Source organism: Zosterops lateralis, assembly GCF_965231275.1.
Source record: "Zosterops lateralis genome assembly, chromosome: 1".
Taxonomy (NCBI): Eukaryota; Metazoa; Chordata; class Aves; order Passeriformes; family Zosteropidae; genus Zosterops; species Zosterops lateralis.
In genome coordinates, this window is record NC_139762.1 from 98,436,136 (window position 1) to 98,454,003 (window position 17,868).

At 40.6% G+C, this 17,868-nt stretch overlaps 1 protein-coding gene across 1 annotated transcript in view; it reads right to left on the reverse strand.

Annotated features, from left to right (window-relative positions):
- CDH7 (cadherin 7) overlaps positions 1-7,649 on the reverse strand; it is a gene marked incomplete at its 5' end in the record, with an annotated part of 71,133 nt that extends 63,484 nt beyond the window's left edge. Inside the window, one exon of the mRNA XM_083857760.1 lies at positions 7,440-7,649. Coding sequence (XP_083713886.1) covers positions 7,440-7,649 — 210 coding nt within the window. The remainder of the gene's footprint in view (positions 1-7,439) is intronic.
- Positions 7,650-17,868: the final 10,219 nt, after the last annotated feature.

The following is a 17,868-nucleotide window of genomic DNA, read 5'->3' on the forward strand; positions in this document are numbered from 1 at the left end:
GAACCATTCCCTGATTTTTTTCAGGATCTTTAAATACATTGTCCCAGGTCCTCCCTTTAAGTGGTTAAAGTTAACACTGAAACATTGACATATCTACACATGCACTACTTTATTAAGTGATTATTGGGGAAAAAAAAAAAAAAGCGGGGGGGGGAAGAAATTAAGAAATGCAATATAATATTTTAAAATAAATGTAAAGCAAAGAAATTTGGCAGTAGAATTATGACAAGGCAGCAACAGCCCTGGCAGCACTTTTATATGGTGACACATGGAAAATACTTAATACATGAAATGAATGCCCAATGAGTCTGTAGACAGGCACTTATGGCTAACAGAAGATGCATAAGAAAAAAAAAAAAGGCAGCATAAACATAGATATTAAACAGGTCTGCACTTAGCAGTTTCAACCAACTTGTCATCTATAAACATAGGGAAGTAATGGCAGGAAAGAACTCTCTAATATATGTTCATAATATTTTTAAAAATTACATGAGTCTCATTTTCAGAAAAAAAAATATTCTATCTTCAAAGAAAATAAGTGACCCACACTAGTGACCCATTATTCTCAAACTATTTTCAGATATTGATTAACACTATAGTTCTCTGAATTCTGTCATTGTTTCTTAGTCTGCTATTATTTCTTGCCTTATGAGACCACTGCCTAAGAAATGGGGAGGTGCTTGCTTGAATTTTATCTAGCAAAATAATTCATGAATGGACTTCCTTAGTCTTAGAACAATGCAAATACTCAAAGTTCCTGATAGCCATAGTTTTACAGGGCTGTATTTCCAATGCCATTAACACAGAACTCTGAGACAAGAGGACAGACAAGAGGACAGACAATTGGATGCTGGATGACAGCCAATAATAAGAACTAAGGGACCAAGTAAAATCTCAGAAGATGAAAAGGAGAAGGAATGTCAGAACATCACTAGAAATGTCAGCTGAAGTAGCATCAGCTTGACTGACATCAGAGCTTTAAATCTCATGCTCCCTGAAAATAAGGCATTTTCTGATTACCAGCCAAGCATACAGGAGCCTCTCATCTACATATAATTGCAAAATTAGTTTTTACTCTTGCTTTTCTATTTTGTCAGAGACTCATAAAATTTAGTTTTAAATAATGCCCAAAAGACATCCAGAGCAGAGCACTGCAGGTAGACCCTCTCCGTCTGCTGAAATACAGAATTACAGGATTACATAAATAGCATGGCTATGCCATTGAACGAAAAATTGCCATGAGGGCTGCCTAATTTACTGATGTTGTCATCACCTTCACTAACCTTCCTCTTCTGTAGTGGCACATGTTCAGGATCAATGTTCTATATTATAGAAAGAGATCAAAAAGCTACATGTTCTGGTTCAGTATCCAACCATAAGTCTCCCAACTCTATTATCATTTCTAATAATGTAATAACATACAAATTGTCTTTTAGTGCTTAGGCTTGTGAAATTGTCATCACTTTAAGTCCCTGGCATAAAACCTTCTCCAGTATCCATTCAGCTATGAGAGAAGAGAACTTCTGGTAAAAAGGGAAAAGAGGAAATTACACTGTAGCTGTGCAGGCTGATGAAATCAACCACAAAAAGGCAGCAGATTTTAGGTTATCCTTTTGGATAATTCTTCCTGTGTGCCTTAATCTCACCATTCTCCCCAGAGACACTTGAGCCCTGGATGCTAAGGAGGGAACATTTGGATTGTCAGTCAGCTATCAGTTATTCAGGGTAATCCAAATAAATTACAGCATGGAATAACACAATGCCCATAGTGACTATGCAGTGAAGAAAAATGTGTGGTACTGGGACTGGACAGAACGAGTTGAGATGGTAAAGTCACACCTGTGCAGTACAACTGAAGCATCACTTCTATTCAATAAATAAAGCAAGTAAGCAGGACTTAACTGTTTGTCTGTTCATCTGTTCCATTTGCAGCACTTGTGGTCAGAAAATACTTGATAGGAATGGCACGTCCCATTTTACTTAAAAGGTCAACTGTTATCAATTTTCATAGCACAGAAAAGCAAAGAGTTCCTGAGATGGATAAATATCAGAAATACAGCAGATTTGCTTTTTCCCTTTCATAAATGGCCTTCTGGGAGTATATAAAAACAACAGTGCTTCAAAGATTATGATAAAAGTAAAGATAACACAAATAGAAAGGGAGAAAAAATATAACAAAGGCAAAGTTTCTTTCTGAGTTATTATGCTTTCTATTTTCCACACAGAGGCCACAAAGAAAGATGAAAAATAGTTGGTCTGAGTTTGTTTGAATGTTTTTTTTTAAAACTACTTGGGGTGGAAAATGAACAAAAATCTGCAGAGCTGTGGATACTCTCCGCCAGGAGCTGACTTGCAGAGCAGACATGAAAATTTACCTTGCACAGGATGCTTGGAGGGGAAAAAAACAGACTAAAGCTGAGCAGAGAGCCACGGTCCTTGTGGGTGCCTAGAAGTTGCAGGAGAGTGAGATCCCTCCAGGGAATTGTGCCTGACTAACCTCCTTCTTCACTATGTGCAAGTGAGGCAGCCCAGTCCTTTTTACCTATATTTAGCTTTTTTAATATCACCCCATGTCCTCTCCATTTCCCAAAATGGCAATAATATTCCCAGAGTTCAGTCTGAGTTTGGCTGAGTAGCCAGCACTTCCAGAGTACTCACTTCCTTAAAGTATTTTAGTGAAGACACTTATTATCCAGCTCAGTCAAAATTCGTCAGACACATCTGAAATTGTCAGGCTATGATTCTATGAAAAGAGCCCTAGTGCTGACTGTATCTGTATGGCCTGAGAAAAGGTCATGTCACAGATAAATATAGTATGTGAGTAATTCTGTCACCTTATTGATATATTCATCAACACCTTTGAAAAACAAAGCATTAACCCAAACCCCAGTATCCTCCCCTATCCAGCCTCCTTCCCTCCAAAATGAGGAGACTGGGAAAAAACTACCCACTCTCTGTGCTAATAATAACATAAACTTGGTATACTGCTGCTTTAAAAACCCTTTCCTGACCCTGCCTGTAAGTTCTCTTAAAACTTGTAAAACCTGAAAATTCTCTTAAATTACCTAATTTTACAGGAAAAGCTTAAGTTCACTTCATTTTTTTTTCATATGCCACTCATTCTGTACTACTCCAGGAAATAATAATGCAAATATTAGCTTTTATGCACTTTTGTCCATGTTCGAAAATTGAATCTAACAGGTTCATTTACCCTGTAACAGTCAGAAGAGGCAGGCAAAAGAGTGTTGGAAGGGAATGACTGTGAGATATAGGAAACTATATGCTCTTAGTTCACTCATTTAACCTTTTTTCTTGATTTTACAGTCTAGAAAATGCAGGTTAGGACTTACACTTTACTTTCTCTTACATTATAAATAAAAAAATCCAACCACTCAGGGCATCTTATGAGTTCAAAGTGCTATTTTTGAGAATTACCAGTGAGCCTCTCAAAGTTACATATGAATTTCTTGGTTTGTGCACACTCAAAATCTCTGTCTTTTATTTTCAGTCCTTCATATGTTAGTGAGGTCTCAAGGGAAAATAAGAGTTCAACTCAGCAAAAAGCTTGAATCTGCCCTGTAACTATACCTAAATTTACAGCTATTGGAAAAGGAGAGTTGGTTTGGATCCAAAAGAAAACAGTGAAGCCAGCTATCAATCAGCATCTCACATGGAGTTCAAAAATTTGTTTTTCAGGTTTATTTGTGGCTTCTTTTGTTTGTTTGGGGTTTTTTTTAACTTTTTAGTATGAAAAATGAAATTATTACTGGCAGAGATTTTGTGTCATTATAATGCTTTTCATGAGATTCATACTCTTGCAGCAGAAGATATTAAAAGAAATAATAATAAAAAAAACCCAACCCACCAAAAAAACACCAAATCCTGAATGTTTGATAGTTATGTAACAAAAACAAAAAAGTATCAACAAAACATTCAAGTTCTACTTTTACTGCACCCCTTCTTGCCAATGTGTACCCATGGAAACTCCACTTACAAAATGTATACATATTTTCAAATAATCAACATAATAGCATACACTTTCTCCTAATTTTAGGTGTTTATGTTTCAAATAATTTAAAACTGCTCTATACTATCTTTTGTTGCCCAAATATGTTCCGTTAACATAAATTACAAGGAAAATACGGAGTAAGGCACTTCACGAAAACATATTACCAGGCAATAGTAAACATTTTCCAGAAAACAGAAGCCAGCTATGTTTCTACCTCAATAAGCATCACAGTTAACTGCCTCACCTCCTACATGGCATGTCTGGAAGAGAACAGTGCCTCTTCAAACAGTTTAATGTGCTAAACAGTTAAATGCTTCAGCCCTTCAAGTGAACATAACATATGCTGTGCTGACCGACAGAAAAGAATTGTATATGGTTCAGTCCACAATCTGATTACATGTTAAGCATATCCCAAGAGGTGCTCAGAATTACATCCAAGATGATTAAAATTCATATCATAGAGAGGAAAGACCTAAATTTTAAAGGATGAGAATAAAAAAGGCACCAAACCTCTGTCACCTCTGACTCTTATTAAAGTAAAATTAATGGAACTCCTCCAGAGGTTTCTCCAGAGTCACGTGAGAAACAGGCCCTGCTGCCTTAATAATAATAATAATAACAATAATAAAATGCATATGCATTTAGGAAAACAAAATAAGGATGTGCAGAAGGAAGGCTGCAGTATACCTCAGGTATAGATGCGATGCCTTGTTAAACAAACATGAAAACCCTTAAAAAAATTACGGGAAAGACTCGTTTTACTGAGCTGAGTAGGAATCCTACTACATTATTTATGAGGAATAGAATTTTACCCTGCATGATCATGTAATTAAAGTGTCAGCATGCAGACACTCAGGAGGACAGAGCTAGTGCTGAACACAGAATTAACATTGGTATTTCACAACTCTTGAATGATTTGCCATGTAACCCTAACATCCCCCAAATGCTGCCTTCCCACCAGAATTGCTTAGGGCTTTGTAAAATTGAATAGAGGCAGGGAGACAGTATTCCCCATTACAGCTCCATTTGCTTGAGTGTTTCCTGGAGCCTTTTTATCTCACAGCCCTTTAAAGCTGGAGGAAAGTCCCTCCTTCATGGATGTGCAGTTAGATTGGCATCCTGCAAAGCACCCTGAACATAAGGTAGTGCAGGACTGGCCTCCCCAGAAAGAGGAGCACTCTGCAGAGTCTGGTTGCTGTTTATACTTCATTTGATGAGAAAAGTGAGTTATGCCAGCTTTTTGCTTGCTGCAGCTTCCTCACCAAGGGAGGGGGAAAAATTAAAAAGAAGGAAAGAGGAAAAAAAAAAATAAATCCATCCTTCCTATCCAAATCTCGGTCTTCTCTATGCCTGCCTGCTTGCAAAGGATTTGAAACAAGAGGAACAATGTTTTCAAGAGGAGAAGAGGGGGAGGAAGGTGACTGCTGCTCACTTCAGAGTGTTGTTACACGTAAGATGTTAAGACACAGAAAGAAATTCACTCCTTCACCTTTTTGCTCCCCTGTGTGGGAATGCAGCTCTGGTCATGATTGCACCTCAGCAGCCACGCAGTGAAAAGCCTCTACAGTGAGAAGGTTAGGAACTGGGCACGACTTATCTTACAAGATGCTCAGCAAGGACTGTGCTTCCAGGAAGATGGGCTTCCTTTTGCAAGTGAAAATTTTTATCTGCTTTTCCTACAAAACGGATTGCTGGTACAAATTCCTGAGCCAACAATTCATACTGCTGATACAAAAGCAGGCTGGGCACAGAATGTTTCAGGAGAAAAAAAAAAAAAAAAAAAAAAAAAAAAAGAATCTCGTTTTGGAAGATATCTGCTTGTGAATGCTAGGACTCTTGCAAAGGACGGGAAAGAGCAGACTGTGGAGCTAAAAATAACCACATGCATGCAAATATCATGTACTATAGCACTACCACAGCATTTCTGGCCATAATATAGCAATCGACTGAACATGAGAATTACTACAGATCAAAACTAGTCTTCACTTGAGTATTTCAAAACGCTTCTTTTCCAGGAGAAAAATTCAAATTTGCAAGCCACCCTTCTTTTTTTATCAGTGGGAAAGAATGCCAAATAGGCCATTTTCAGAGCCACAAGAGAAACTCCAACCTGGGGACAAATTTGCCTAAAAGACAAGCCCACACAGACAACTAGCAGCTGTGTGGCATCAGAATGGATACTGCTACATAACGTAAAACTTCATCAAAACTTTAAATACCGCTTTAAATACAATATGATGTTTCTGATTCTAGCACACCTTTCTTAAAGGTTCAATTATGCAAAGTACCAGTCCCAATTCAGAAAAGCACCTAAACACGACCATAGCTGCAATCATGAAAGCAGTTCCCTATTTAACTTGATTATTCCGTTGGCGTGATTAAATTCTAAGTGCTTAACTGTATTAACACAAACATCAAGGTTTTGTCTCAGTAGGATGAATTAAGTAAGCTGAAATTCATTGCTCTGCTATACTCGAAGCAGTGGATTTCAGATTACTTCATCTCTTTTTCTGTAAGCATGCTGTTGTGCCAAAAGCTGTCACTCCCTTGTTTTCTATGCATTTGCTGTATTTTAATGAGAAACTCTATTTATTGATTCTGATATTACCGAGAAAATGGGTTTTCCTTTCAATAAGATGATTACACATAAATGTTACAGAGAAACACAAGAGGGGGTTTTGTTTTGTGGGCTTTTTTTTTCCCCTGCATAATTGCTGAAGGCAGCGTATTACCCAGTAGCACAAGGCAGTAAATGAGCTAAGTCCCGGATTCACAGCTGTGCTCAGTGTGCTCCATGTGCAGTGGCGGGCGCTCAGAAAGAACCATTTGGGATGCCCTGATGGAAAAGGGCTGGCTCTGTACTGGACCTGTGCCCATCGCAGGCGAGGTAAAGCCACAAGGCTGTGCTGTGCACAGAGGACAGCGAGGCCCCCAAGGTGCCAATCTGCCAGCCAGGCAATGTCAAAGAAAAGCAGTAATTCAGACATGCCCTCCTTCTCACTCATCACACCCACGGAATCCTGATTCTTTCTCTCTTGCTTCCAGTAGTGCTGAGTTTTCGGGAGCAAACAACATAATACAGAACTACTTTCTTTCCAGGACTAGCCATTAACTATTAAAAAAAGAATACTCATCATTATGTTCAAGAAAGAATACCCATCATTATGTTTGTTTGTTTTAAAACTTAGTATAAGTAATAAATATTTTCTTTCTATCAGTGACAGTGAAACACTTTCATTACTGTACTTTGTTAAACAAACAGTGTTAATATGTAGAGCTCTTAAAGAAAATTGCAACAGGAACCTTGCATTCTTACAAGGATGCAATGTGTCACTCTTCTGTGATAACAGAATTAAAATTTTTAGGTTGCATCATATAAACACATCAAAAAGCAAGCATCTGCACCCTCCAAATTATTTAAATCCCCTACCTTTCCTACATAGAGTGGGTCTGTACCCATGTATTCTTCAAGCACAAAGAACTGATTCCACACCCAGCTGCGTCTGGTTCTCGTCCTCCCTGATTGAAAATAGGGCTTTGACCTGGACCTCGTGAGCTCTGCTTGATTCATCCCAGAAAGACATAGGAAAAGAGCTAGTATCTGAAGAAAATGGCAAAATTCCACTTTGCCCAACTTCATATTTTCTTTTTTTTTTTTTTTTGCCTCGGTGAAAGAAAAAACCTTGACCAAAGCAAGCACAATTCCAGTTGTCTCAGTAGCTCTAGCCTCTGGCAGGGTGTCAGCTGGGAGTCCAGAGATAATAATTTGCAGAGTGGTCGATGGGAAGATGTCACCACTGCTGAATAGCCTTCACCAAAGAAATGGTGTAATGGGTACCTATCCGGGAAAAAGACAAGAACTGTTGTCAGAATTTCAATTATTTTTAGAGAATGCAAATTCTTTGCAGCTTTCACATCATGCATCAAAACTGTTTATTTATTACTTTTCTCCTCATCAACATCAATAAATTTTACATAAATTTTACATGTATACATGTAAACATAAAGTTTACATAAATCTCTCAAAGTTTATAGCAAACTTCTTGGATGGCATTACTACTGCTGATGCAACTGTATTTATAGTCATAAAGTTTTCTCCTGAATGTTCTCTTAATACACCATTTTTGTCCAGTATAAATTTTAAAATTCTTTCTCTTTAAAATAATCAGCATAAGTGTAGTTTGGTTTGATGTTTTCTCTTCTGTCTGTTATGGTCTTCTTTACTTGCCATTACTATGATATAATTACAAACCAGCTACAGGTAGCAAGTTGTATTAATGGCAGGGACATATCCTAGCTTAACTCTCTCCCATATAACTCAAAAGTAAAATGAAGGAGCATAAGATGAATCAGAACAATTTGATTGATTCTTAGTCACAGTACACCAGATGCTATGATTTGTTCTGATCTGAACCTGACCTGGTAAAAAGCCCTGAGTCTCCCCACTCAATTTCACTACATTCCTAAAGCAAATGTCAGGCACCATAAGAAACATGTTAGACTACTTTATATATTTATACAGAAATATGCCCAGAAAGATCAGAAGATAATGTCATTTTGTATTTTCAATGAAACCTTGATTTAATAACAAAAGATTTTTCAGCACTAGCACATGTAAATCGGGTTTTATTTAAAAACTTAATAATTTAATAACTCATAGGACTTACTAATAAAAAAAATACTTTTTTTTTAGGAACACAAACTTCAATACTTAAACAAGACTCTTTTCTGCCTTTTATGACTGTAAGCCTTCTCTGCCCATGTAAAATGTATAATTAGTAAAATGTTTTTAAAAGTATAAATTCTGTCAGTCAGAATCAAACATAGCTTTGACTTTTGGGAGAATCACCAGGTAAGCAAAGCTATCTCTTATGTAGACATCCTCCTTGTCCACTTTATGAAGTGCCAAACATGAAGTGGAAATAAGGGTGAAATTAAAATAGATAACGGCATTAATTTGGAGTGAACTGCTGCTACTTAGGAAGCCATGGAAGAAAGAAGATTTCATCCTTCATGCTTTTAATTAATCTAAAAAGGCTAGACATTAAATCACATACGCATTAAACACTCTGGACTGATTATCATAGCCCTACCCATTACTACTAAAACTGAGTGAAATGTGATATCCACTATCTGTTTTCAGTATGTCAGGCTCTTTCAGCTGCAGAACGCCTATGCATCGTGCTGTCAAAGGTACCTAGAGGGCAGAAACATGAAACAAATAAAAAGCTCTTCTGATTACAGACTGTATTTAAAGCCTTTTTATAGTAATCCCTTCTGTGGTACTGCCCTGCACCAGAAAGGCTTTGCTTAGAGGCTGGTGGGATAAACCACAAACCCACTGAGCATGTTTGCTAAGCAGTAGCAATTTGAAAGCTTCCATACAAGAAAATCCAGGCAAAATGAAGAGAACAGGCAAGCCTTACCTAAAGAGCCTAATTTTGAAAGCATAATGCTACAGTTATAAAAGACATCACTCCAACATGGTCCAAAATTCTTTTCACAGCAGGATTAACAAGCAGGTGTCATCCTCGTTAGAAGAGCCTAGTTTGAAATGATTAATCCCAACTAGTCATAGCTCAGTTTTGATCTGGCCCTTTGGGTAAATCATGACCATATGACAGTAATTACTGAGAGGCCTGCCAATGAGTTTTAAGGAAGTAGCTGTGCTTTCCCTGTGATATGTTCACTTCCTACTGCTCCGTTCAACTACAGTGAGTGTTGTTTGTAGTAGAGGCTGTTTATGCATCCTTGATTTCCCCTCTCTGTGCCTAAGTTACATCATGTTAAAGACATCTGATATTGATAAACTGTCAGTTTATTTCAAAGAGGCAGCAGATTGTTATTTAACAGAGATAAAAATACAAAATGGATTTTCTTAAGAAATGTCAGTAAAACATTTACAATATGCTAGAGTCTTTTCACTAAGCAGTTTGAAATGTCTTGTTCTTGCTCCGAACAGACATTTCAAACCTAGAATTGCTCTAACCTTTATCTCGAACAGTGTTCTCTTATATCCTTTCTTTTACACCTGCAGGAAAGTATGAAAGCCACCATATGGAGTGCCATGGTCCCCAGCCACACGCCACAGCACAGAACTGAAAAACGTACCCAAAATACCAACTGAAAAACAGTCCATATGCTAGACAGCACAATCTGATGAAAAGCAGAATACTCACACCTCCTGGAAAGAAAACATTGTTGTGGTTTACTCATTCTCAAATACTTTCACCACACAGACTCCAAAATTTCAATTAATTTTATTCAGCTATGTGGCAGCACTTTCTGCTCTGAAACTCTTCCCTCCCTTTTTCCTTTTCTTCAGGATAAGTCTTCCTATTCCTCTTAGAGCACTTTTTTTCAGGTTGTTATTTATAGCTCTTCCAGCACGCTGCCTTTTATATGTGATACCTCCAAAAGCAGAAGTCCCTTGTATTTAAAAATCATTTGTGTTTTGGAAAGAATTCTTTATTAAATTGCATTTCATTACCTTTCTTACTGAGATAGATAGATAGATAGATAGATAGATAGATAGATAGATAGATAGATATACATTTTATACTGATTTTTTTGAGTAATTTTGTCCAAGCATAACTAGCACTTCATCACCTTTCCTATGACATCCATAAGTATCAAGTCCACAAGACCTCATAAGCAATGTCACAGCATTGATAAAACTGAAAAGTAAGAGGTACTCTTGGTGGTTTTTTCCTCATTAAGGCATAGCTTAAATGTTCAGGGTTGCACTTGCAGCAGTGGATGAAATTAACACTGACAGTGACAGAGGGTATTCAGTGTTCTGATTCCAGTGTCTTCACTGTCATCTGTGTTTACCAACTGGACTGTGATGGCAAAACTGACCTGCAACCACTTTGTACTTTTAGTTTAATGATGCTCTTTTATGAAATGCTCTCTCTTCCTGCACAAACAAGATTTAGAGTATACAAAACTGGGAAATAATTACACTTTTAATTAATATCATCAATTACCCTAGAATAAAAGTGTACCTTTACATCTTGTTTCTGATCTCCCAAATGCTACTCCCCTCCCCAAACAGGGGTAAACCCAATCATACTCCCTCATTCACACTTTGCCAACCTAAAAAGTACCTTAGGCCTCTAAAAATAAAATTGTCTGCTAGTGTATTTAAAGCATTAAGCTCTAGCTTTCACATCTAGGCTTGTTTTCCTTATTTGCTTTACATGTAGTCCTGGCAATCACAAATATGAAAAGTAAAAGAACTGGTGTGTAATTTGGAGAGTGTGTTATGTGATCTGGACAGTGCAGGTAACGTCTTAACTGAGCAGTAACATGCTGTCCAAGTGAACACCTGTAAGAATCAGAAAACCCACAAAACATAAAAAATATCCAGTAGATATCCAAACTCTCATATTTATGTTCTTAAATAGCTGGCTGATAAATGAAACTTCAGACTGAAGAATATACATTTGAAAAAAATAATAACCTCTTCCTTCAATATACATCATAAACCTTACGTTTTCTCCCATCTGCTGCACAAAAATGAAACTATATTTAAGCCACAGTGGTCTGGTGCACACTGCTAATCTGAAAAATATTACTACTCTTTTTTGCCAAAACAATCTGCTGGTGTCAAAAAGACACTATTATGCACTGTCTCCAAGGGGCAATCTTGATTTGTTGAAAACATTCAGATCATGAATAAGATCCTCAAGTTAAAGGAATAGTCTCCCTCACTGCAAGCAATTAAGGGTAATTTACACCCACTGGAAATCTCTCTGAATATTTTGCTTCACTTCATAATTTCTAAATCAACCCATTAAGTCTAGTGTTCGTTGTTTGTGTGTCACAATGAGCACCAGTAGATAAGGACAAGTTTTCAGTCTCAGAGATATCATCTTGGAAGCCCTCCTTCCCCATGTCTGAGATTTACCCAGCCCCCTAGGGCAGTTTGCTGAAGGCTCTTGAGATCGTCTTTGCACCACCTAACCTTTGCAGCCAAAATGCAAATTCCTGCAGATTTCTGCTCACACATTGCTACCAGTGTCACAGTGCCAGCTTAATCTATGAACCATATCATTTTCCTGTCAACCTCTTCAACCCAACAGAGAATTTTGTCCTTCAGCATAGTTTGTCCTAAAGTGTTTCTAATGTGTGAAATGCTTTAGGAAGCAGTAGAAATCCAAACCCTTTTCCATTACTTAACTCCACAAGTCTGGATTGCATTACTCTAGTTTGAAATCTCACTGTCAGCCACTCACTGAAGTTGTAACTGAAGAGTTTACCACTCCTATTTTATTGCCTTCTCTTCCCTCATCCTCCCCCCTGCCCTATTATTCTCCTCTCATCAAAATGCTTCAATTTTTGATACCATTGCAAAATTTACTGCACAAATATGGACCTCACTGACTGAGCAGCCACCACCTGCGAGTAAATCTTACCTTATCTTGGTCAATAACACACTGTTATCCCCTGGGGTGGTTTTGTTTTTTCTCTACTTTAGTCATTCAGTAAAAATCACACCCAGGTGTTGAAATAATTCCAAAGGTGACTGTTGCCACTGGATCTTGAACCATGATCCCTTAAACAAAGTAGAACCAGCAGGTGAACCCCCTGACAGCTGGATTGCCCTCACTGAAATATTTATGCTTTGACATTCAATTTTACAATGCCCATTGGACAGGGTGTTACATTTAGTGGCAGAGAAAATTCCCCTTTGTTACAAGCCTGCAGCTCCTCCATGTCACACTTCCTAAATATTACAGGAGACTTCTTCACAGGCACATGAACAGGAATGTGATCCTTGAGACAAAAAGGTTTTGAGAAGATAACATGTCTAATTATGGTGTCAATTGCAATGTCTGGTTATCACTTTTTGCAGGGAAAGAAAAAAAGAAAAGGAGGGTGCCTTGGAGCAAGTGAGGTGGGGACCCTGTGATGAAATGAAGCTCTGCAAGTCAAGGCAGTACGATGAAACCTATTAACTCCCTGTGCCAGATGACATTACAACTACAGACCACAACCTCCTGCCGCTAACTGGCCTAAATATTCACATGGGAGATCTGTAAATGTAGTGCACATCCTGCAGTCTGCATCTGGTTATCAAGCAAAAACTATCACTGCTCCAAACATATGGCACTGTTACACTAAACCGGCTCCAATACCCTCTGACTCAGGTGAAAGGACCTGATGAGACGACAGGAAAACACTAGGCACACTGCAATAAATTACATGGCTTAAAAAAAATGTATAAAAAAAATCAGGCAACAGCTTTTGGTCTTTTATACTGCTCTGCAGTTGATCATGAGATTGCACGTGTCTAGAGTGCTGAATTGTTTGGGTTGTTGGTAAGTTTGTTTTGTTCCCCAAGCAAAACTAACAAAAGAAAGATTATTTTTTTTTCTAATATAATTTTCTCCATGTGAAAGAGTTTTATTGGTTTTTCACCTTGCCATGGTACATTTGAAAGATCTAAGTTGCTAGGAAGGATTATGCTAATTCGATCAGTTATTGAAAAGAAACGCCAGCAGTATTTGTGGATCTGGGACCAATCAAGGCAAATATTTAAATTTCCACAAGCTCAATTTCTGCAGCCTCATTTCAGCTGAAGAACGTCACATAATGCCTAGGGATGACTTTCTTGCAGAACTGCTGAATTCCCAGAGGAGGCACTCCTGCATTACTGCTTAGAGTTAAGCCTGGTTTCACAGGAAGAACTGAAGTAACCATCTATTTTATGCGCCCTTCCTAAGATGGAATTTAATGATTTTTATTGCCACAAGAAAACAATACCCAGTAGTAGCATGAAAGCACACATGGAAAAAAATGTGTGTGATAAACTAAAGGAAAAGGAATGGCTCAAGAAAGGCCCTCATTGAAGAACCGCTGAACACATCAGGTACTGAAGACAATAGACTGAACACACACACAAAATCTTACTAGATATCACTAGGACTGACTCCCAAGCAGTGTATTCATCTGTAAACCACTTGAAGTTTAAATTATTTTCTATTTTCATCATCCATCAGAGTCAATTTGTGAGTTGAATCCCCTTGAGAAAAGGCTTAGCCAGGTTTACAGAAAAGTAGGAATTTGAGTTGGAGTAGAACAATATAAGGTCTTGCATTAATAATGATTTTCTTCAGTCAAGCTTCTGACTGGTGAAGAAACATAGAAAAATGTGGGCATGTACATACACAGAGTCACACATGGAAAGGATAGGCAAAAATCTATGTGGATATTGTATCCATTCTTCTTATCAGAAAATTCACAGTTAATCTGCAACTGTAGAAAAGCTTTACAATTACCCTTTTGCACGAAAAAACAATAATACTTTGCTATTAAATCAATAGCAAATAATCAATAGTGCCTTGCTATTAAATCAATGAAAGTAGACTTAGGAGAGTTGTGAGGCTGTCATCTGACTTTTAACACAATTCTAATGACCTACATCAGCCTTTAATTACAGTAAAATCTCCCATTATAAGGGTGAAATGCTCCTTGATTAAAACTGCAATCTTTAATGGCTTTTTTGCAAGAAAATAGACTGTATTACTGATGTTTGTATTTTCACTCACATTAACTGACATGCATTTCTAACATGCAGTGGTAGGTCAGATTATTATCTTTGATATTTTCCTAATATTCCTGGTAGTTTTAAATCTTTATTGAGTACTCAAACCTTAGATGCTGTACATTATATTAAAAGATGTCACAGCTAGGCATTCCCTTACTGTGGATTTTATTGCAATTGTCTTTTAAATCTTACTTAGCCTTTCTTCATGACCCCGAAAAAAAAAAAGTGTGTCTAGATGTCTAGATTAGATCCCCTGGTAGTTGCAGACTGAAAAGCTATAAAATTGTGTACAAGGACTTTAAAAGAATAGCACATTTGGTCCCTGGACAGTTCTTTTGGGTTTGTTAAGTGGGTTTTGTGTTCTTTTTTTTCCTCCAAAGATGGTAACACACCCGTTACACTGAACTAGCTCTAATGAGGCACAATCCTACCATTTGCAAATATTCTCACTTTGCTTCTGCATCGTTAAAACTGTTATAATATTGCTGAGAGAAAATCAGCATCACTTTACAGCTGATCTTTATCTGTTGACCTGTTGTACCTTCAGAAGCTACATGGTAAGCAAACTTAATTTAGTTATGCAACTTTCATGCTATTGCCCATCCAAACAGCTCTGTACCTGAGACTACTTAGACCTATCCTTCTCAGAAACAAAGTACTCAGCTTTCACCAGTAGCAATTCCCTGCAAACTCAAATAATGTAACACAGAAACAATCAGTACATATATTAAAGCTAGAAAAGTAAAGTCACGCATCAATGCCAAGGAGAGGCTGTTTCAGAAACTGGCTTGCTCAAGAGTTTGGCTCTTTTATGTATTTATTTATTTGTTCTGGAAAAGAAATTTATTTTCTGCAAAGCTGCACAATCACTTGTGTTTTAGCTGAAAAATGGCAAGTCAGTATGTCTTGTTAGAGAGACTATGAAGTATACTCTGCCCTTTCAAGTCTCTGGTTTGGCATGAGCAAGTTATCTATCAGAACACAAGATTTTATCCTTGCAAGGGGAAAAGATTAAAGTATCAGCATTTCAGCTCCCAGAATCAGAGCACATCACAAGTATCCATCTCCCATCCTTTCCCACATCCCGGGGAAGACACCGTTTGTAGAATCTTGGCTCACCTGAACTGCTTCACCTTTTGAAAGCAGTATAAAGGCTAAACCATATCTCAAAAAGGGATATTTTTTGCCTCCGTTAGCAACTAGAAGTCTGAGGATCCGGATGACAAACCTCTTGCTGCTGGTGTACACAGCCTATTGTAGGAAAGCAGGACATGCCCGTGTGTGGATGTGGATGGACTGGGGGACGGGGCGGAGGGGGAAGGGTCAGCATCAGCCAAGCACTGCAGAGCCAGCCTTACCAGCTGAATACTAATCAAAGAAACAGCTCCCATACTTTCAACATTTGCAAACTCTAGAACATCCTTGACGTAGAAGGACGAAAGCTCTGGGAAATAACTCAGGAAATTTCCCTGTCTCTGTAATCTTTTGCACTGTAGCATCACTGCCAGACTTGGAGCCCAAGCAAGCCAGCCGCTTTGGCTCGGCAGAAAGGGCTGAGACAGTCAGGACTTTGGGCTGCCTGTATTTTGCACAAGTCTGTGGTCCTCCCTTCCCCCACCCCACTTCCCCGCTTGCCTGCGAGACTTCTCCAAAGAGTCAAGAGTGATGCTATTGTTCTCCTATTTCACAGAAGGTGCACACGCGCCCCTGTGTGTGACGGCGAGACCCAGCGCTCTCACTTTCCGCGGTTCCTCCCCTGCACCTGGTGCCGGGGGCTCCCACGGCCGGTCCCGGACGCGCTGCCCGGGGAACCGAAACCCCGGCATCTCCGCAGAGCGGCGGCTCCGCTCCGGGCAGGAGCCGCTCCGGGGCCAGCGGGCGCGGGGACAGCACGCAGCCCTTCCCTGCCCTCTGCCTACACGGGAGGGGAAGGGGAAAGGGAAAGGCAAGGAAAGGCACAGGTGCAGCCGGCACTTACCTGCTCCCCCTTTCCCTCGGCTGCCCGGCGCGGTGAGTATTTTAATCCCAAGGGCCGACGGTGCCTCCGCGGGAAGTGCTGGCGGGATGCTCCCGGGCGGGGGGGGCGCCCAGCGGGCATGGGGGGAATGCGCGCCCGCCCGCGCACTCGCCCGCAGCCGCACCGCGGGGATGGGAGCGCGGCCGCCGCTCCGCTCCTCCTCCTCCTCCTCCGGCACGGCACGGCACGGCACGGCACAGGCTGCCCCGGACACGCGGTGGGAGAAGTGGGTGCCGCTGCCAAGCCCAGCTCCGACTGGGTGCGGATCGTGGCTGCGGGAGGAGGAGGAAGAGGAGGGAGGGAAGGAGCGGGGAGGGAGGGAGGGAGAAGGCAGAGGAGGTGGGGATGCTGCTCTGGGCAGGGGATATCACGGCTCAGTGGCTGGAGCCGGCTGCCAGCTCGGTCCGAGGCGGCACAGGGACTCTTTGTACCTCCCGAAGCCCCAGCGGTGGCTATTGGAGCGGGATGCAGGGAGCAAGGGATCCAGCCTGCCCGGCCCCACCGCCCCCCGCCTCTTCTCCTCCTCCTCCTCCTCCTTGACAGGATATACAGATGGAGTCCTTTGGATAAAAATCAGGAGCCGGGCTAGGGGGTGGGGCGGGAACCAGTCTCTCTCCCTATTTGCATTTGAAACGGGGAGTTGAAGGAGAGACTTCAAGATTTTTTTTTTTTATTTTTTTTTAACTTCTCCCCCCACAACCCACCACGAATTTGTCCTACAAGCCGCGACTGAGCCTTCGAGGCGTGAAGACCAAGTCGCAAAACTAAACCGAACTTGCGGAGTCCCCGCCTTTTAACGCCTTGCCCTTCCAGCCTGCCCAGTGCGGCACTAGTGAAACCCGCACTCCCCGCGCTGGCCCGTCCTCCTGCCGGCCGTGGGGCAGCCCCGGGCCCTCGCTGCTCCCTGGGCAGGGCACGGAGACTCCAAACCCCGCATTCCTGCTGCCCTCTGCCTCCCCGGAGCTGCTGTCGCGCCTCCCCGGCTGCTGTTCGTACCGCGGGGCGGTGGTGAGCGGGGATTAAACAAAGTAGAAAATACGTTGAATAACTAAACGAGGTGTTTTCCCAGGATAAAGGGCGGAGAGAGCGGAGTGCGCGGCCCGGCAGCGCACAGGGGAAGGGCTGGGGCTGGTGCACAGCCCCGCAACCTCGGGGCTGCTCGGGGCAGCCGCTCTTGGGAAACCTGTACCTGCTCTGCTGGGACGGGAACGGCGGGGAAAGCGCCAGCACAAACTTTGTGACTCATTCCAGCACCGCTGAAGCCGTTTGGGTCTGCAGAACGAAACA